This window comes from Podarcis erhardii (assembly GCF_964252035.2).
Source record: "Podarcis erhardii genome assembly, chromosome: 7".
NCBI lineage: Eukaryota > Metazoa > Chordata > Lepidosauria > Squamata > Lacertidae > Podarcis > Podarcis erhardii.
The window spans coordinates 7,221,612-7,242,531 of NC_138511.1; the positions used below are offsets into that span (position 1 = coordinate 7,221,612).

Here is a 20,920-nt window from a genome sequence, read left to right on the forward strand (position 1 = left end):
CCACAGGGCTGTCCGGGCTCCATGCAATCGGAGAGGGTGCTTCGGAGCCAAACAGTCAATAGCCCTGGTCTATAGCCTTCCTCCCTCAGCTCCCACTCTCCCCAAGTAAATCCACCTGGGCACAAAAACAGAGCCTCTCGTGCTCTGCCTTGATGTTAAAGAGATCCGGGGGGAGTGGCCATGTCCACATGCCCAGGGGGGCCAGGACCGAAGGCACCCCCCAGACGGCGGGCCCTGTGAGGGCCACTGTGGCGTTTGCCCGCCTATGTGTGTGACATCATACTGGGTTCATAGGGAAAGGGGTAACTAATTGTAAAATGACTAACCAATTGGAACCCAGGGGGCAGAGTTAACTGTGTATACACTGTGTATAATATAACTGTGTATAATTACAGAGGGTTTTTGGAGGAGTTAGGGTGGTTGAGAAGACAGTCTGGAGTTAGAAGAGACAGAGAAGATAAGTCTGTAGGTTGGGCTAGTCTGGTGTGAGAGATGGAGAGAATTTCTTAAGAGGAGTCAGTCAAACGGTTGAGATAATCAGTCAGAAGGTATTAGGAAAGTAAAGGTAAAGGGACCCCTGACCATTAGGTCCAGTCACAGACAACTCTGGGGTTGCGGTGCTCATCTCGCTTTACTGGCTGAGGGAGCCGGCGTACAGCTTCCGGGTCATGTGGGCAGCATGACTAAGCCGCTTCTGGTGAACCAGAGCAGCGCACGGAAACGCCGTTTACCTTCCTGCTGGAGCGGTACCTATTTATCTACTTGCACTTTGATGTGCTTTTGAACTGCTAGGTGGGCAGGAGAAGGGACAGGCCAGTAAAGAAACTAAAGTTAAGATACTGACAGGAATATTATCTGAGAAACCATAAACTTGTTAATGTTTGTAAAATAAACTTGTTTTGTGTGTGTTTTTTTGTTCACTTTCAACAACTGACTGGACTCAGTGTTTTACCAGAGAGTAACTGGTTGGTGGCAGCGGGGAAGCGAGCACAGTGGTGGCACAGGGATCAATAGACCGTTAAACGTCCGGGGACCCTGTGTGATCGCCACAGCCACCCTATTGGATGTAAGTCTTAGGAACCCCCATCTGGATTGACCACACATCACTTCCGGCGGGCAGGCCGGAAGTATTTTGATTGCCCCATGCCTAAGCCAAACCTCTTTCATCTGTATTCAATAAAGTTGTGGCCTGTTGTAACCCAAAAAAACAGCCTCATTGGTCTCTTATTTGCATGAGTTGGGGTATGGGAACCGCATGCATAGTCCTGCAATCAAGCAGGATTAAAAGGAGGGCTGAACTCTGTCCTGGCAAAATAAATATAACACAGAATGAAAACACACACAAAAAGCCAGCAAGTGGAAGAATGCTGGGGTGGCAGCTCTTGCAGTTTGGCCACAAGAATGGGATGTTTAATCGATGGGGGTCAGGAAGGAAAATGGCCTGAGGCTGCTGTGCTATTATTGCAAAGAGAGTTGGGCGTGGGAGGACGTTGAAGCCTGCAGCTCTGCAGCATCTCCTAAGAGCATCTATCAGCCGCCTGGGACCCCCCAGTCTCCACCAGGCCTGACCCGTGACCCAGCACATCAGGCCATTGGAAGAAAGGCAGGCACGGTGCTCGAAAGAGCCTCTGACCGCCCCCTGCCCTGCAAGGAGCACGGCTAGTTTCTGTTCAGAATGAGCGGCCCTTCCCCTTAGTCAGTTTTCGTTGCAGATTGGATCATGGACTTTATGGAGTTCTCCAGAAGTTTGTTCTTCTTTTCAACGTCAGCCTGGGAACGCTCGACGCTCTGAAGCTTACTTTCCAGCTCGGCAAATCTATTCTTTTCTTCCTCGATCTCTTTGTTCAGCCTTACCACTTTGGCCCAGACCTCATAGTTCTCCTTCTCAAGGCTGCAAAAAAAAGGGAAGTGATGTCAACAGGCAGGGCTGGCCCTACCATTAGGAGAGTGAGACAATTGCCTCAGGCGGCCGGTGATGGGAGGATTTCAGCGATAGCTTTCCCTACTTCTCCCCAGTCCTTCCTCCTGAGCCCTTAGCCATTCTGTTGGAGATCAAAGCAGGCCTGTCACATGCAGCCTTAAACTGGCCTGCTGCCCTCAGGGGCAACTATCCCATTGCCAGCGCTGAAGCTAATTTGAACTGCCAACCCACTTAGTTTCTATACATGGAATGGGAGATGCCATCTTGTCAGCAGCGTAGCGTGGTTTGCTGGTAGCCAGGGCACATGTGCACACCAGTGGGCTGGGCATGGAGGATGGGCACAGCCATTTTGTGGTATTATTACTGTTCTGCCTTCCTCAACATGGTGCTCTCTTTGGTTGCTTTGGGCGGCTACTTGCATCTGCTCTACCCAGCACAGCCCTAGGATGCTGTAGCTGCTGGGAAAATGGCTGGGTGGACACTAGGGCTGGTTGAAGTCCTAAAGATCAGGAGAGCCCAAACTTCAGGTAGGATGCTGAAGATGGTTCAAGCACCAGGCAAACAGCCACATTCTGTATTTGCAGGATTATCCATTAAGAGATCAATTTGATGGGAGTAAGAAATGATATATAAATGACACTTGTTTTCCATAATTCTTTGGGGAAATTGCTGGGGTGGGGAGGAGAGAATGTGCATTCTTTTTGATGACTGCAGGCACTGGGATTAGATGAAATACAAAATAATACATACTATAATAACAAACAATAACACACACCCCCGAGAATATTATTGTTGTGGGGATTAAAGGAGGAATGGAGGGGAGAACCATGTACCTTGAGTTCCATGGAAAAAGAGGTAGGATGGGAATGGAACAAATAAATAATAAAATAAAACTATCAGCTTCAGAGGGAAACAGACTCAACCGAGATATTTTACATTACCTCCTAATTTGCTCTTCATAGTCCCTTTTCTGTGACTCCATCTCCTCCTTCAGCTCCACAATCATCTTCCTAAGCACCTCAGGGTCCTCTGAATGGCAGCCCCTGTTTTCAGGACTGGGGTTTGCAACCACTGCCCCGTTCTGCCCAGGATGAGGAATGTCATGTATTGGAGAACCCTGTCCTGAAATTTCACTAATCTGGTCCAATGGTCTCTCATTGTGGGCCTCCTTCCTCGTTTCCATCGCTGAACCACTGGGGGTGTGGGAGCTGGAAGCCTGTGGGAGATTGAACCACTTGGACAGTCCCCCTGAGAGTGTCCTTTTGTGGGCACCTGTAGAAGAAACAGGCTGCAGGCCGGCTGGGGAAGGCGAGGGCCAAAATTCACTGTTGGAAATCTCATTTCCATCTGTGCTTTGGTTCCCTCTGTTGGAGGAAAGGAAGGAAAAGCATTTCCTGCTGGGTAGTGTCTGAGTCCTTTTCCTGGGCTCTTCTGTCCACGTCCCCATAACGTCGCTGGGCTGCATCTCCCCGTTACCTTCTGCCACCTCAGCTGACCTGGCAGCCGATTCGGAGATGGAGACGTCAGGGTTGTCTTTCTGAAAGAGAAGAGAGAAACCTTCAAGCAAATGCCGAGGCCAAACTAGACACCGGAAGGGCAGGGCTGTTTTTTCAGGCTAATCAGTGCAACCGCACTTGGAATACTGCGTCCTGTTCTGGTCGCCTCACTTCAGAAAGGATATTATAGAGCTGGTAAAAGTTCAGAAAAGGGTGACCCAAATGATCAAGGGGGTGGAGAGAGACCCCCTATGAAGAAAGGTTGCAGCATTCAGGACTTCTAAGTTTTGAGAAAGGACTAGTAGGGTCCTGAAAGACCTACATTGGCTCCCAGTACATTTCCAAGCACAAATCAAAGTGGGTTGGTGCTGACCTTTAAAGCCCTAAATGGCCTCGTCCCAGTATACCTGAAGGAGCGTCTCTATCCCCATCGTTCAGCCCAGACACAGAGGTCCAGCTCCAAGGGCCTTCTGGCGGTTCCCTCACTGCGAGAAGTGAGATTACAGGGAACCAGGCAGAGGGCCTTCTCGGTAGTGGCGCCCACCTCTCATCCGATGTCAAGGAAAGAAACAACTATCTGACTTTTAGAAGACATCTGAAGACAGTCCTGTTTAGGGATGTTTTTAATGTCTGATGTTTTATTGTGCTTTTAATTGTGTTGGGAGCCGCCCAGAGTGGCTGAGGAAACCCAGCCAGATGGGTGGGGTATAATCAATCAATCAATCAATCAATCATCCACACTTAATTTGCCCCACACTTTCCAGGAACTGGTCCACACGTTAAAGCTCCGTGACTGAGCGTTTTCTTTTTTCTCCCAGACCTCTCCCAGTGAAAACCCGATCTTTAAAGCTGAAGCTCAACAAATGGAAATTCAGGTTTTCTGTGGATTTCTGTTTGCTCCAATTAAAGAGCAGGTTTTTGCAGGGAAAGCTCTGGAACAAAAAAGGGGTGGGGGCATTCTGACATGGAGTTTTAAAGCATGAACCATACCTGGAAGGAGCAGAGAAAAGTAAATGTGGATAAGCCCTCAGGGGTGACATGACAGAAGTTTATAAAATTATTCATGGATTGTAGAGAGTAGATAAAATGTAAAGGGTAAAGGGACCCCTGACCATTAGGTCCAGTTGTGACTGACTCTGTGGTTGCAGCGCTCATCTCTCTTTATTGGCTGAGGGAGCCGGCGTACAGCTTCCGGCTTATGTGGCCAGCATGACTAAGCCGCTTCTGGCAAACCAGAGCAGCGCATGGAAACGCCGTTTACCTTCCCGCCGGAGTGGTACCTATTTATCTACTTGCACTTTGACGTTCTTTTGAACTGCTAGGTTGGCAGGAGCAGGGACCGAACAACAGGAGCTCACCCCATTGCGGGGATTCGAACTGCCGACCTTCTGATCGGCAAGTCCTAGGCTCTGTGGTCTAACCCACAACGCCACCCGCATCCCCTACAGAGAGTAGATAAAGAAAAGCATTTCTCCCTCTCTCATGCTGCCAGAACTCTATTGACATCCAATGAAGACGAATATTGGGAGATTCAGGAAAGATATAAGAAAGGATTTCTCCATGCAGCACAGAGTTAAAACTGTGGGACTCATTGCCACAGGAGGTAGTGATGGACACCAACCTAGGTGATTTTAAAAGAAGAGTAGACAAATTCATGGAGTAGGAGAGGGCTATCAATGGCTTCTAGCCATCGTGGCTACCCTCTGCCTCCAGAGTTGCAGGCAGAAATACTTCTGAATAGCAAGCAGTTGCTGGAATCCACGGGAGGGAAGAGGTGTGCCAATTGTCTTGTGTGCCAATCCTGCTTGTGTGGGATGTAATCCACTGGGAGCAGTCAAATACAACATTCCTTGTTTTCCTAGAGTGGACGTGCAAGGGGATGTTTGGTCCAGCCAGTCGAAACTTCCTGTTCCTCCTGGCTGGAGCATCCTTCCTTTTGCATGTGATAGAAGGTGGGTGTGGCCTAACCTGTCCAGGTAACAAAAGGAGGAGTCATGCAGCACTCTCTTCCCCCCCCCACTTCGTTCTTCGTTTGACCAGCTTTTAGCTAGGACTGCTCTGCTAGCTTCTCAGCTAGCAGAAGCACTGGGATTATTCCCCCATATGGGGTAGATCCACATGTACATATTTGTAACTAAGTCTGCCTTCAGGAATCCAGCTGTGAACTGATGTGAGTAAACTTCTTTTATTGACTTTGAATAAGATTTTCGTGTCTTTATTCTTTTAAGAGGGATTCAAGGGAACTTACCAGGAACGTACAACTCAGTCAGAGACAGACGGAATTGTATAATAGTGAGAGGCTTACACAAGCCTGCAACCAGCTATCTGCTGTGTGTGTAAAAAGGGGAATGTAAACTCTGCTCAGTAAAGAAACTTGTTAGTGCAAGTTAGGAAGGATATTAATAAACAATATATCCTCTCCTGCCACCCTGCACCTTCCCACAGCTTTCTTGTTTCCCATAGGTTGCACCCCTGTGAGAGCAGGATGCTGGACCACATGGGCCATTGGCCTCATCCAGCAGACTCCTCTGAGATTTATGCCTTGGAAACCATTTCGGCTCTATTTGCCACAAATGAGTGCTGCGGCTCATTTTGCGTTTGTGCTCTGCCTCTCTTTATTTGTTTTCATATCCCTACTGCATTGTGTTAGATTTCATGTTGCTTTTTCGTTATTTTGGAAGCCACTTCGTCGATTCTGCAAGCAACTAAATGAATGTAAATGAATGTGCATCACACACCCTGCGGCGCATGGGTAAGACGCAGAGGCCACAAAGAAAGACGGAGAGGCAGTGTGGTGCAGTGGTCAGAGTGCCAGACTGAGACCTGAAAGGCCAGGGTTCAAATCCCCACTCGGACAGGAAGTTCACTGGGTGACCTCAGGCCACTCACTCACTCTCAGCCTTGCCTACCTCACAGGGTGGTTGCGAGGATAAAATGGAGGGGGGAGAGAAATATGTACGCAGCCTTGAGCACCTTGGAGAAAAAGTGGGGTACAAATTAATAAATAATAATAATAAAGGCTGCTCACGATTTGCCGCAGAAGAGTCCTGCTCCCCGTCCTGGCCATGAGCGGCCTCTGGGCAGCATCCCAGCCGACGGAGCTGCGAGGAACTGGAGATTTATTGGAGTCACTCTTCTGCAGAGGCGGAGCAGGGGCCACGTCTTTCAATACGGGGAAGAGCTTTTCATGGTCGCTGATCAAGGTTGACATCACTTTCTGGATCTGAGGAGTGCCTGCGGGGGGGTGGGGGGAGGAACACACCAAAGGATCATGCTAGGTAGAAGCCTGGGGCAGGGGGAATGGTGCCCTGGACCCCCTGGGTAGGTTATGGAGACCCCCCTGGCGCCCAAAAACCACCAATTGGGAGCCACTGATCTATACAATATCAGCTTCATTTAATAATATAGAAATGTAGGTTGCACTAACATATCGTATTTTTCGCGCCATAAGACGCGCCTGACCATAAGACGCACCCAGTTTTTAGAGGGGGAATGCCAGAAAAAAAATATTCTTTAAAGGGAGCGCTGAGCAGAGCCTGTATGCCTCCCAGGCTCTGCTCAGCGCTCCCTTTCATGAGCCGTGTGGAGCGTGTGTGTGGCTCTTGGGGGCTTTTCCCCGAGGAGGGAGAAGGGCAGCCCATCAGTGGGTTTTTCCAGGAGGTGGGGGAAGGGACTGAGGGGCTAAGCCAGAAGCTAGAACAGCAAGAGGGAGCTTCTGGGATAGCCATGCGAAGCCTCCTCAGGGCATTGGGATGAAGGCTCTCCCTGCCCTGAAGAGGCTATCCCAGAAGCCAGAACAGCAAGAGAGATCGCTGCGCAGCAATCCCTTTTGCTGTTCTGGCTTCTGGAATAGCTGCGCAGCTTGCATTTGCTCCATAAGATGCACACACATTTCCCCTTACTTTTTAGGAGGGAAAAGGTGCGTCTTATAGAGTGAAAAATATGGTGCAGTGGTGCCTCGCAAGACGAAATTAATCCGTTCCGTGAGGCTCTTCGTATAGCGGTTTTTTCATCTTGCGAAGCAAGCCCATTGACAGCTTAGCGGATTAGCGCTATTAGCGGTTTAGCGGCTTTTAGCGGATCAGCTGATAAGCGGCTTATCAGCGGATCAGCTGATAAGCAGCTTAGCGGCTTAGGAAAAGGGGGGGAGGGGGAAAACCCGCAGGAACTCGCAAGACATTTCATCTTGCGAAGCAAGCCCATAGGGAAATTCGTTTTGCGAAGTGCCTCCAAAACGGAAAACCCTTTCATCTAGCAGGTTTTCCGTCTTGCGAGGCGTTCGTCTTGCGGGGCACCACTGTATGTGAACATTTGCAAAATGGGGTGCACCTTGTTGGATAAATGGGGCACCTCATTTCATCCAAACACCCCACCGCTCCACCCCATTGCACCTCTCATAATGGTGGCAGGGTCTTCTATCTTTGGTCTGATGAGATTCACTCCAAACACTGTCGCCAGATTCTCCACACTCATCTTGTTGGTGGAGGAACTCTGCTGGACTTCATGTAGGAACCTGCCAGAATCCGGAGGCCAGAAAATCGGAAAGTGAGAGTCCAGCAACAACAGGTCCATAGGTTTGTTTTTTATTATGATTACAGTCAACTCACAATTTGCACGGGGGTGATGCTTAGGGCAGTGGGGCGAGTTGCGTGTCAAAATTGCATATAGTCCGTCTTGGCTGTGAGTCCTGGAAGACTGCTCCCTGCGCCTTGCAGGCCTTTTCCCCTTGGCCTGGGAAGGTGGGTCCGGACTGACTCCAACTACAAAAGCAGCTGAACCAACTCTTGGGCTGGAGTATTGTTTAGGGGGCTGGGGGGGGGAGGTTGCTGTTATTGATATGAATTTTTGTATCTTTGTTTTAGATCTTTAGATTTCATGTGGAAATTGTTCAATTTGGCTGTTTGTTTTTTGAAGTTTTGTTTATTGTTTATGACCGTAATTTTGTTATGCTGTGATTTTGGGTTTTTTTCATGTTGTAAGCTGCCTTGAACATGGTTTCAACTATCTAAAAACAGCGTACAAATAAAATTACGTATGTACATAGGTACTCAAAACAACCACTTGGAAGCGCAACTGTGCAAGAAATCTTACCTCCCAGACCCAGCATGACAAAAAGGTCTTGTCCCCCTCAAGCAAGTTTAATTTGTGCAATTTGAGTTTAATTTGTGCAATTTCAGCCGGCTTGCTGGCAGCACGTAAAGCTGAAATTACACATGCATGAGTTGCAAATTGACTGCATTTTACTTTACTTTATTTTTTTCAAAGCACTTTCTGAGTTTAGCCTGTGCAAATGCTTCATCTGTGTATTGAGAAAAGCATGCCTCCCGGCGCCAACTCTTTTTTTAAAATGTATTTTATTGCTTTTTTACATATAACAATTAATTCAACAAAACTTATAAATGATACCTGTTATTTATATCTCCAGTGCCCACTTTGGGAACCTATTATTATTATTATTATTATTAAAATTTGTATACTGCCCTCCATGCAAAGATCACAGGATAGTTCACAACATAAAAATACAAAACGAGAACAAAACATACATATTAAAACAAAACCAGTGCTCTACACGTTCTTGCTACTTAGGGGGGCTTGTCCCAGTCCTGAAGAATCTGAAAATTACCAAATGTTTCTGTTTACTTCTTTCTTGGACAAACAGAAGATTAATATTTCTACCTCTAACAATGTGAAGGTCCCAAAGGTTGGGACTGAAATTCACAGCCTGCTGTGGTCTGCAAATGAGTGCCCTGCCAGCGAGAGGGTTTGGATGTGACAACTTGTACATCTCCTGGTATAAAATGGCGAGATACGAATACATCAGTGAATGGGCACCTACCGGCAGATGTAACTGAGGAGGTTGTAATTGTCCCGAGGGAGAAGAGAGAGCTGCTTCACTAGCTGACGATGACCCTAGAAAGAGTATAAGGCTGGGTTTTCTTTCTTTTTTAAAATGAATATTTATTAGCATTTTCAATAAAAACACAAAAACACAAATAAACAAAAATGACAAAAATACAAAAATACAAAAGTACAAAACTTAAAAACAATTAAAAACATAAAATTTCAATTGCTTATTTTCTTTTAACTTGCTTCTCAGACCTCCTCGCACCTCCCCTTCTTGTATTCCAATTCAAATTATTAGCTCAGCAAATCCTTTTTACTTATTTCTCAACTTTAACTTGATAATTTATTTTAACATGTTATTATTTTATTTTTTCTCTTTCATCCATTTCCTCAATTTATTTTTACAAACCTTATTTTCATTTAATTTAGATCGTTTTAAAGACCAGCTTTAGCTTATCCAAACTTAAACATCAATACTTATACATCAATACTCATTCTTAAACATTTTTCCTAAAGTCGACCAAAATTCCCTTCCACGACTTTCCCATTTTTCATACGGATAACAAAACAGAATAAAAACAAAACAAGTTATAATTATATACCCTTTGGATTCCCAAACTCCACCCTGGGTTTTCAGTTGTCACAAGCATTTATCCCTAGCACAAAATAGCATTGTCATTTCATAGAATTGTAGACTTGGAAGGGGACGCAAAGGCCCATCTAGTCCAGCCCCCTGGAATGCAGGAATCACAGATAAAGGATCCCGAACAGATGACCACCAAACCTCCCTTTAAAAACCTCCTGAGGGAGTCTTTTTCAATATCAAAAGCTCTTATCCTTGCACTTGTCCCAGGCCTACAAAGCATCGGTTCAAGTGGTTTTGCCATACTACTTTGTCCCAGAAAACCCGCTTTTTGGCAGTAAATTGGAGCAAACATTGATCCAGAGAAAACTCGAGATTCAGCAGTAAACAGCGGGTTTGGGGGTGGGGTGCAGCAGAGCAAGCAAAAGCCCTAAGTCTTTGAACGCAATCAACATACATGGTTTTCCTTATGCCAATAGCAGCTGGGCAGGGGGAAGCCTGAGCAGCTTCGGGGGGGGGGGGCACGGTCAAAAGAGTAACTCTCTTTTTCTCCTTGCCAAGGCACTGGCAAGAATCTCATAAAGTGCTGTTTGCATTTCAATGGAAGACTTCATTGGCATCAATAGGAACTTCCTGTGAAATGCAAAGAGCAGCTTTGGAGGTGCAATTTTTGTGAGGACTGTGGGAGGGAGAGAAAGTGAATACAGTCGTACCTTGGATCCCAAACACCTTGCGAGTCGAACATTTTGGCTCCCAAATGCTGCAAACCTGGAAGTGAGTGTTCCGGTTTGTGAACATTCTTTGGAAGCCAAACGCCCAGCAGGGCTTCTGCGGCTTCTGATTGGCTGTAGGAGCTTCCTGCAGCCGATCGGAAGCCGTGCCTTGGTTTCCGAACTTTTTGGAAGTCGAACGGACTTCCGGAACGGATTCCATTCGACTTCCAAGGTACCACTGTACTGCCCTTGGAGGTGTGTCCCAAGGCAGTTCAGGCTGTTTACATAACTCATACAAAAGTGTGCACATTCACTGCATCCTGGAAAGTAACATGAGAATACTGACAAGAGGTGCATTATTCCGAACCTTTGCCTGATCGGCCGTCAGAAGCTGGCCGCACAAGAGGAAGTCCTCGTACTGTGTCCAAGGTATGGCAGGCTCAGGCAGCTCCCTGAGGTAGAGTTTAAGCAGAGAAGCCACCGTGTGCACGTCTGTGTCTCTGCAAAATAAGAAAAGGAGCTAGAGAGGCATGCAAAAGACCTTGCTACTGGCAGGAGCAGACCCCACAAACTGTGCTGGAAAACTGGGGACATGTCATACCTATGTAACTCTAGGTTTCGCTTTAAGGAACTTCAAAGGTAAAGGTAAAGGGACCCCTGACCATTAGGTCCAGTCGTGGCCGACTCTGGGGTTGCGGCACTCATCTCGCTTTACTGGCTGAGGGAGCCAGCGTACAGCTTCCGGGTCATGTGGCCAGCAGGACTAAGCCGCTTCTGGTGAACCAGAGCAGCACACAGAAACGCCGTTTACCTTCCCGCCGGAGCGGTACCTATTTATCTACTTGCACTTTGACGTGCTTTTGAACTGCTAGGTTGGCAGGAGCTGGGACCGAGCAACGGGAGCTCACCCTGTCGCGGGGATTCGAACCACCGACCTTCTGATTGGCAAGTCCTAGGCTCTGTGGTTTAACCCACAGCACCACCCGCATCCCATGGGAACTTCAAAAATGGGGCATAATTCAGCACCCAAATAGAACACCATATAAAAATACCTTTATTCCAGCATTTCTCTGAAGGCATGCATATGAGCCTAAAGCAGGGATAGGCAACCTAAGGCCCGGGGGCCAGATGCGGCCCAATCGCCTTCTCAATCTGGCCCACGGATAGTCCAGGAATCAGCGTGTTTTTACATGAGTAGAATGTGTCCTTTTATTTAAAATGCATCTCTGGGTTATTTGTGGGGCATAGGAATTCGTTCATTCCCCCCCTCAAAAAAAAAATATATATATATAGTCTGGCCCACCACATGGTCTGAAGGACGGTGGACCGCCCCCCTGCTGAAAAAGGTTGCTGACCCTTAGCTGTGGGGAGAATGTGGGGTGTGAAATCTAAAGGTCAATGCCATCCCAGAACCGGCAGCCTTGGATTCCCTTGAGAAATACGCCACCTACTGGTCAAAGGACGGCCTCTCTCCCGCGTCAAAGGCATCCCGTAATTCTTTCACCAGGTTGTCCTGGCCTGGAAGTCGGAAGATGCCCTCTTCGTTCAGGCCGTGCTTCCTGATGAACTCGGCACATTTCTCAACCAAGATGGGGACCTGGTGCTTCCCAAATTTCTGCTCATACACCATGGTCTCCACCAGCTGTTGGCCAAAAACCACTGGCGGGGGGGGGGGGGAGAGAGAGAGAAGAAGACACAAAAGAAAGATAGGTTCTCACAAGGTCCTATTCTGGAACCAGCCCACTTAATCCTCAGTTCTGTTTCTGCATCCCTGCCCAGATTTTAAAGACTACAAGTCCCATCAGCCATATGATGCTGGTCTGACGGGAGCAGGAATGGGTTGATGGGAGTTGTAATCCAAAATTGGGAACAGTGGGTCGCAACCTTTTTCAGACCACTGCCCCCTTGTTTCCATAAACTCACCCCCAGTGCCCCCCGACTCCACCCTACCCTATAAAAAGCGTCATTCAGAACAGTGGTTTACACAACCCACTAAGGCACCAGGTTGGGGCAAGTCTGACACAGATGATCCTTAACTGAAATTCTGTGGAATTCAAAATACAGAAGTGCAAATGATGAAACAACAAAGTACTTTTGCATTTTAAAATATATGAGAGTACAAATGATGAAATAACACCCCCCAAAAAACCTTACTACCTACTACAACAGCCCTGCAATGTGAGCTCCTCTCATCCCCCTGTGGTAGATGAGAGGGGGAAGAATAGTAGCTTCTCTAAGACCACCTACTGAGTATTGCAGAGGTGAGATTTGAACTAGAGACTTCCTTGACTCACAGCTCAGCCATTCCTGCCAATTTATTTCACCACTTTAGAGACAAAAGCTTTTCAGTGGCTCTTGGCATTTGGCAAGTCAAGTCCTGCTGTATAATACACAGAGAGCAGTGGCGGACTTTGGGCTTTAAAATTTCAGCAGCACTCTGTGCAACACCAAAATTCAGGCCCCCACCCCCTGCCTTCCATTGATTGTCATTCTTGCAGTGTCCCCTGCAACACCCTTTCAGCTCAGTGCCCAGGGCGGGCAAACCGGTTGCGCTCTCCTAAATCTGCCTCTTCGGAGAGCTCATGGCGCATTTGTGGGCGCTGCTGCTGCGCCAGTCAAAACGAAGCCCGCTCTGTGGCAGCTTGCACTGTGCATGGAATTTCTAAGAGGCTGGCATTTAAGGAGGCAGAAGTACCTTTCCTGTGGGCCATGGGCGGCGGCTGCTTCTTCCTGTACTCCCAGCAAAAGAACATCTCCAGGTCTGGAAAGCAAAAGCCCAACTCCCAGCCCTTCATCGGGAGTCCAGGCAGGAAGAGGATGGCAGAGAAGTCCAAGTTCCAACCAGCAAAGGACTTCCGAACTTGCTTCTACGCCTTTAGGCAGGCTCCTGTTCTCATCCTTGCTTCCAGATTCTGAAGGAAATCCTGGAGTCTCTTCCCTTTCCAAATCAGCCCAGCATCCACACATCCTTCTTCCCAGGAACGTCGAGAGGGGCAAGGATCTGACAAAGAGCTCTTTGGCTTTTAGAGAACCATCATAAACCTGTCATTGTACATAGTAAAGGGGTGCTTCTTTCTTTCCATTACTCCTGCATATGACTTCCATCACTCAGGCTGAAGCTGCCCTCTCTACATCACGGCTCCCTTCTTTGCAGCAAAAGAAAGAGGCAGTCATTTCCCTCCAAAACGGCGTCACAATTCAGGGCTAGTCAGTCTGGGGCCTGGGATAACATCTCGCCTTCTGCCTTGAAATTATGGCACAGCCTTCGAAAGGGAGGGCGTCCGCAGCCTGCCTCCCCCAGTTGTGACGAGGCCAAAGACTAAAGCACTTGGAAAAATCAATATGCTCCGCGGATGATCGAGCAGGAGCCCAAAGTCTCTCCAACAGGAATACGGCTGTGTCAGTGATGACGCTGCTCTGAAGCCTGCAGTCGAGTCAAGGTCTACAGTGACGAGTGGCTAACAGACAGGCTCTGAATGGGCTCTTCATGAGGTGGCCTGGGGAAGCCCAGCCATCTGCCAGTAACAGGCGCAAGCGTCTCTGGGTCCTCGTCACATCAAGGCCTCCTTGTCTTCACCACTAAGGTGGCCTCTTGTTGCCAAGGCCAAACTAATTACAAAATTATGCATGCTTTCTTTTGCATACCACCACAGAGGCAGTTTGTTGGAAATATGGCGTATACTGTATTTTCTGCTCTATAGGATGCACCAGACCATAGGAGGGGGAAAACGGGGGGGGGGGGGATTCTCCCCCTCTCTGCTCAGCGCCCCTTCAGCAAAGTGGCAAGAGAAATGGAGCCCCTTCCATTTCTCCTTCCGCTTCGCTGAAAGGGCGCTGCACAGAGAGGGAAAACTGTGCAGCACCTCTCCAGTGAAGCAAAGCCTGGAGAGCAAGAGGGATCGGTGTGCACCCACCCCTCTCGCTCTCCAGGCTTCAGGCAGCTATCCGCAAGCCTTCGGAGCACAGCGGGAACTCTTGCTGCGCTCTGAAGGTTTGCGGATAGCTGCCTGAAGTCCCTGGAGCGCAGTGGGAGTTCCCGCTGCGCTCCGGGGGCTTCAGGCGGCTTCAGCAAAAGCAGCGCGAAGCCTCCGGAGCACAGGGGGAGCTCTCCCTCTGCGCTTTGGAGGCTTCGCGTTGCTATCACTGAAGCCAAGGAACCTGCATCCGCTCCATAAGACGGACACACATTTCCCCTTAATTTTTGAAGGGGGAAAAGTGTGTCTTATAGAGCGAAAAATACGGTAAATAAAATGCATATTTGTTTTATTTATTTGCTGCATTTCTGTCCTACTTTTTTCCTCCAAGGTTGTCCCTGTCTTCGTGTAATCCCACGACCCTGTGAGGTAGGTTAGGCTGAGAGGCAGTGGCTGCCCCCCCAGGGTCACCCAGCGAGCGTCATTGCCGAATGGGGATTTGAACGCTGGTCTCCCAGTTCTTAGTCCAACACTAACCCCTACATGACTCATTCACCCACCCCAGGAACTTTCAACTGGCAATCAGGGGCTAAATATGGATTTTCCACACCCATTTTCCAGCACGGAAAGGTAAAAGGTAAAGGACCCCTGGATGCTTAAGTCCAGTCAAAGGCGACTATGGGGTTGCGGCGCTCATCTCGCTTTCAGGCCGAGGGAGCCGACGTTTGTCCACAGACAGCTTTCTAGGTCATGCGGCCAGCAGGACTAAACCGCTTCTGACGCAACAGGACACCATGACGGAAGCCAGAGCGCAAGGAAACACCCTTTACCTTCCCCTGCAGCAGTACCTATTTATCTACTTGCACTGGTGTGCTTTCGAACTGCTAGGTTGGCAGGAGCAGGGACCAAGCAACGGGAGCTCACTCCATCGCAGGGATTCAAACCGCCGACCTTCCAATCGGCAAGCCCAAGATGCTCAGTGGTTTAGACCACAGCGCCACCCACATCCTTAGTGCCAAAAGCACCTTGCTCATACCTGGCTCTTCAGTGTGCATGTATGCTTTTAGGACTCATCTGATTTTTAAGATTGCAAATTGTTTTTAATTGTTTTTAATGCAGTGGCACCTCAGGTTACATACACTTCAGGTTACATATGCTTCAGGTTACAGACTCTGCTAACCCAGAAATAGTACCTCAGGTTAAGAACTTTGCTTCAGGATGAGAACAGAAATCGGGCTCCAGCGACGCAGCTGCAGCAGGAGGCCCCATTAGCTAAAGTGGTGCTTCAGGTTAAGAACAGTTTCAGGTTAAGAATGGACCTCCAGAACGAATTAAGTTCTTAACCCAAGGTACCACTGTACTGTGTTTTAATGATGCCACCCACTCTGGGATCTTGGGGTGAAGGGCGGGTAATGAATAGCAGAACAACAATTCGTGCATTGCTGAGGCTGGCTATGACACAGCTCTCACAATCCTGCAATCCCACAGCTTTCTCACATCCTCAGAGTTTCAGAAACCTCCATCACAGGAAATTTTATCCTGCGACTTCCCGCAGTGATGAAGATGTAAAGCTAAAAGGTGGGAATGTCTCTTGTCCTACTGAAATGGGTGGAAAGTGCATTAAACCAACAGCATGTTGATACAAAAGAGCTTTGCATCCCCCTTTACCTCCTAAGGGAGACCCAACCATGCGGCGGAGGGATTTCACCCAGTCCTCCATGTCAGACTGGGAACTGGCCATCAGCACGTAAGAGTCTTGTCCCGCTCGATTCTGGTCTCCCGAGATACCTGTGTGGGGGTGGAAAAAAGCAAGTTACTCATCCTGGAAAGTGCAGAAACTGCTGCAGATGGATTTCTCTCCCTACTAATGTCTTTCCCCCACAGGGTTTGCCTGTAAAATATGGCAGTGACTCAGAGGAGCAGTGTGGGTTAAACCACAGAGCCTAGGACTTGCTGATCGGAAGGTCGGCGGTTCGATTCCCCATGATGGGGTGAGCCCTCGTTGCTCGGTCCCTGCTCCTGCCAACCTAGCAGTTCGAAAGCACATCAAAGTGCAAGTAGATAAGTAGGTACCGCTCTGGTGGGAAGGTAAACGGCATTTCAGTGCACTGCTCTGGTTTGCCAGAAGCGGCTTAGTCATGCTGACCACATGACCCAGAAGCTGTACGCCGGCTTCCTCGGCCAGTAAAGCAAGATGAGGGCCGCAACCCCAGAGTCGTCCGTGACTGGACCTAATCATCAGGGGTCCCTTTACCTTTACCTTACTGCGTCAGACCAACACGGCTACCTACCTGTATCTGAAATTGCCATGTCATTGAGGGCTGCTCACCTTGGACGATTTCAAAGATAAATCTCCCCACTTCATCAGAGCCTGTGGCTGCCACCTCCCTGATGGAGCTTCCATGAAGGCGTATAGATCCCTGAAACCAGAAACAGCAGCAAGTGTGAAACATAAAGCAATATTTTATGATTTGTAAATTAAGTGAGTATATAGAATTGGCAAAATTAACTTCAATTATAAGATATCAATCAAATCAAAAGTTAAGAATGGAGTGGAAGTATTTCGAAGATTATATGTCAAAATCTTGTTCTAAAAATGACATGTTAGTAGGCTTAGAATAAAAAATGTAAGCAATAACGAAACAAATAAAGAAAGAAAAATCAGAATTTAACAAAAATAATTTATTATAGAATGCAAGGGGGGAAAGGTAGAAAGAAATATACAGAAGTTTAATTGCTGTGGAGGGAAGTAGAGGGTGGGTGATGGGTTTTATAATTAAGTGTATAATTATGCAACTGTTGTAATTTAGATATTATATTTTTTGTGAGGGAATCATTGGAAATTTTGGTTATTATGTATATATGTTAAGTTTCAATAAAGATCTTTGAAAACAAAAAAAAAGCAATATTTTATTATTGACCGTTCAATGGACTCCCTTGGAAGATGGTGGACTCTTCTTTGCCGAAAGTTTCTAAAACAGAGTTTGGATGGCCATGCCTGTCACTGATTCATCAGCTGTGATTCCAGCACTGCAGAGGGTTGGACTAGATGGCCCTTAGGGTCCCTTCCAAATTTACGATTCTATGATTCTATTACTCCCCACTCCCCACTCCAGAAAAGAACAGAAAATCAGTCCCTGTTTTTTACAAGGGGAAAATATTTTTGGGAAACTGGGTGGCGGGGGGGGGGGCAGGCAGGGTGGAATTTCAACCCTGCCCCAATGAAGGGAGATACAGCCTTTTCTTCATGCCGAAGGAAGAGCTCAAACGACAACGTCATGAGTCAGGGCAGTCACGAGGAAAAGGCAGATGACTTGAGCCAAACTGGTAGCAAGGGCTGCCTTGGGTGTTTTCATGGTTATTCAAGTGTATTGCACTTAAAAATAAAAAAAAGGTGCAAAGTATTTTTATTGTGAAGATTGCACATCATTGCCAGATAACTCGTGGGTGTGACAGATTAAGTGTGTGGGGTTGCAGGGTCTTTTCCTGCCACAGGAAGCATTGTGGCAGAAGCCAAAGGCAGCAGGAGGTTGAAGCAGACGTGTGGGTGGAGCGAGACCCAGGACGGACCTGTGCAAATGGGAAGTGAAATCAGAAGAGAGGAACTATATTGGTGGGGGCAGAGAAGCCGAGCAGATTCAGGCAGATGAGACTGCTGTTAACGGAGAAATCCGAGGGCTCCCTTGCACAAAGGACAAGGACACCAGCCAGGAATACCAGAGCAAAACAGCAGCCAGTAGGCTTGGTCTTTATTGAAGACTGTCACGACAGGACTCCCACCTGCCACAAGGTGGAACAAGATGGAAGCCCCAAACAAAAGAGCCCCCAAACTTTTATTAGCTGCTAATCCCCATGTTACACCCCCCCCAAACTACATCACTAATACATCATTGTTACATCATGAAAGGGAAGGTCTGGTGGCAGTAATGTGAGCATCCTGGACCCTGCCCCATGGTTCCCCTTGCCCTCCACCAAACACCCATCAAGTATAACAAAAGAGATACAGTCATACCTCGGGTTAAATATGCTTCGAGTTGAGTGTATTCGAGTTGCGCTCCTCAGCAACCCGGAAGTAATGGAGAGCGTTACTTCCGGGTTTCGCCGCTTGCGCATGCGCAGACGCTCAAAATGACGTCATGCGCATGCGCAGAAGTAGCGAAAAGCGAAGCGCGTGTGCGCAAACGTGCCATCGTTACTTACGTTTACCTCTAGATGCGAACAGGGCTCCAGAATGGATCCTGTTCGTATCTAGAGGTACCACTGTATTTATATTTCCCTGTTTCCCTGTTTCCCAGCCAAAATCACACCATTTTGTCTTCATCTGGGTTTGTTATTTCTGGAATGGCTACCTCTCTGGCGCTCAGGTATGAGGATGCCAGGAATTATCACTCAGGCAGAGGGGCTGCTGAGTAGCTGAGCTCACATGTCTATATGAATTTCTGAAAGTTTCCCCAGTGAGCCAGTACATAGATACATTTATCAGTGAATTCTTACATTTGGTATTGTGCAGCAAAGGCCCTTTGAATAGATAGGAAGAAGCTGTGATGAAGTATTTTGTGAGGACAAATCACAAAAGTCACAAAAGCGATTGTGCTGATTTTGGTAGTGGGCTGCATGTGCATGATATCTGCTGGAGGGGCAACCCCCCCCCCAACCTATACATAAATTACTGCAACACTGCCAACTGTTGAACCAGCCCCTGCTCTTTTGATGGCAGTTCATCTCCACCACACCATGAATGCTTCTTCCTGCATGGCAAGGGGTTTGTGATAGGAATTTTATGGTCTTAAGATATATGGTAATGCTCATAAGTGAACCAACAAAGCACATACATAGATCAGTTCAGGAAGGCCAACCTGGAACCATTTTGATTCCTAAACTGAGCATATGTTTTCTCTGCAAGGTCAAACTGGGAAAGCCTCCCCATTGTCTTTTCCTTCACAAATCCTGTCTTAAGGACACATTTAAGATATGAATAGGGTGTGAGCCTGTGACCTGGCCCAGGAACTAAGTATTTATCACTACAAAAGACTGGCCAGGCTCCCCAGGCAATCCAATCAAGTAACCTGCCAGACAGGAGATAAACAAGGACAAGAGATAAACAACATTTAAATTTCTGTTTAGACCGCCTTTTCTGTGATGTATGTATGATGTTTCTGGGGGTGGTCTTGATCTACAGGGTGGCAATTTCAAAAGTCTTTATAAGGCCTTGCACAGCATTTTTCTGGGTCCTCCTCCTTTCCTGCGTGTGAGGGGAGCACCCTGTTGCAACAGATCAATAAAGATCAAGCTTACTAGCTGCTTTGCTTCTCAATATTCTCTGGTTGGCCTCTGTTATTTTCTCCTACCAATAGGGAACCTATGTAAGGACTCTATATGGGCTCTTGGATAACAACTTCAATCTTAAAAAAAAGCTCAAAAACATCAATCATAAAAAAGGTCAACAACTTTGGTTGGCCCTTTGGTTGGCCCCCAAGGCCCTTCACTTCATCAAATCTGGCCCTCTTTGAAAAAAGTTTGGACACCACTGGAAAGGCCTTTCCCCCACCCCCAGCACTGTGCAGAAAAGTAAGAATAAAAGAACTGTCTTGGTGAGCCAGAGCAAAGTGCATCATTCTAGCCCCACATTTTGTGGCCAGCCTACTGCCCCTGAGAAGCAGCAGCAGAGGCATAAAGGCAACAGTGACCTTCTCCCGCTCTTTGTGCCCAGCATCTAAAACTCAGAGATAGACTTCTCTTGAAGATGGAGGTTCTGTTCAGGAGCCCTTTGAAAAGACTTGTCCTTGGTGAATTTCATTCACACCGTTAAACATTTGCCCAAGGCTAAAGATTGTGAGAGTGAGCTGCCCAATAGTAGAATCCACTTAAGGGGGCAGCTTATTATTTTGCAAACATTCTACAAACGTTTTCTAGCAAACTTTCTGGTGACGGCGTCACAAAATCTGGTTTCGTGAATCTTCATCTACATCATGAAAGAAGGAGAATTTATAGTCCACCAGTGTAATACCAGCTGCTCTGTGAAATGGGGAAGGAAGCTGGGTATATATTTAGCTTATGACGCCGGCAACTTGTTCAGCACTTAAAACATGAAAATGCCACCAAGGCTGTATACACATTGCCAGCTAAAAATGCAGCTGTGTCATCGTTCTTCTCAATTCAGATTGAAGCTGGTTTGGGGGGGGGAATGTATCAAAATGCAGTTTTCCATAAGCAACAACAGGATAGATATGGGTTGTGGCCAACTACCAACGTCAGCAGTGGGACGCCACTAGATGCAGAGGAAACTAACAAGGCCTTATATTGAATAACATTACCAAAGGAGTTTAAAGTTCAGAATCTGGTTCACACTTTATGAGAGCTGCAGGATAGTGAGATCTGCGTAAGCAAGGAGGAGCCTCCACAAGCTCTGCCCCAGCCCCTCCTCACAGCCAGAAGGCCCACCAGCTCCC

At 47.5% G+C, this 20,920-nt stretch overlaps 1 protein-coding gene across 2 annotated transcripts in view; it reads right to left on the minus strand.

The window, feature by feature from the left end:
* Positions 1-1,357: 1,357 nt before the first annotated feature.
* Positions 1,358-20,920, minus strand: part of ARHGAP25 (Rho GTPase activating protein 25) — a 39,869-nt gene continuing 20,306 nt past the window's right edge. Inside the window, exons 3-11 of one of the 2 annotated variants that reach the window (XM_081868450.1) lie at positions 16,801-16,891; positions 16,140-16,259; positions 12,009-12,216; positions 10,925-11,057; positions 9,254-9,327; positions 7,809-7,930; positions 6,446-6,651; positions 2,863-3,458; positions 1,358-1,891 (exon numbers count right to left, since the gene is read on the minus strand). In XM_081868450.1, the coding sequence (XP_081724576.1) occupies positions 1,693-1,891; positions 2,863-3,458; positions 6,446-6,651; positions 7,809-7,930; positions 9,254-9,327; positions 10,925-11,057; positions 12,009-12,216; positions 16,140-16,259; positions 16,801-16,891 (1,749 nt within the window). In that variant the 3' untranslated portion in view covers positions 1,358-1,692. Of the gene's footprint in view, positions 1,892-2,862; positions 3,459-6,445; positions 6,652-7,808; positions 7,931-9,253; positions 9,328-10,924; positions 11,058-12,008; positions 12,217-13,252; positions 14,161-16,139; positions 16,260-16,800; positions 16,892-20,920 lie in introns of those variants that run through there. The other variant, XM_081868451.1, reaches the window with a different exon arrangement.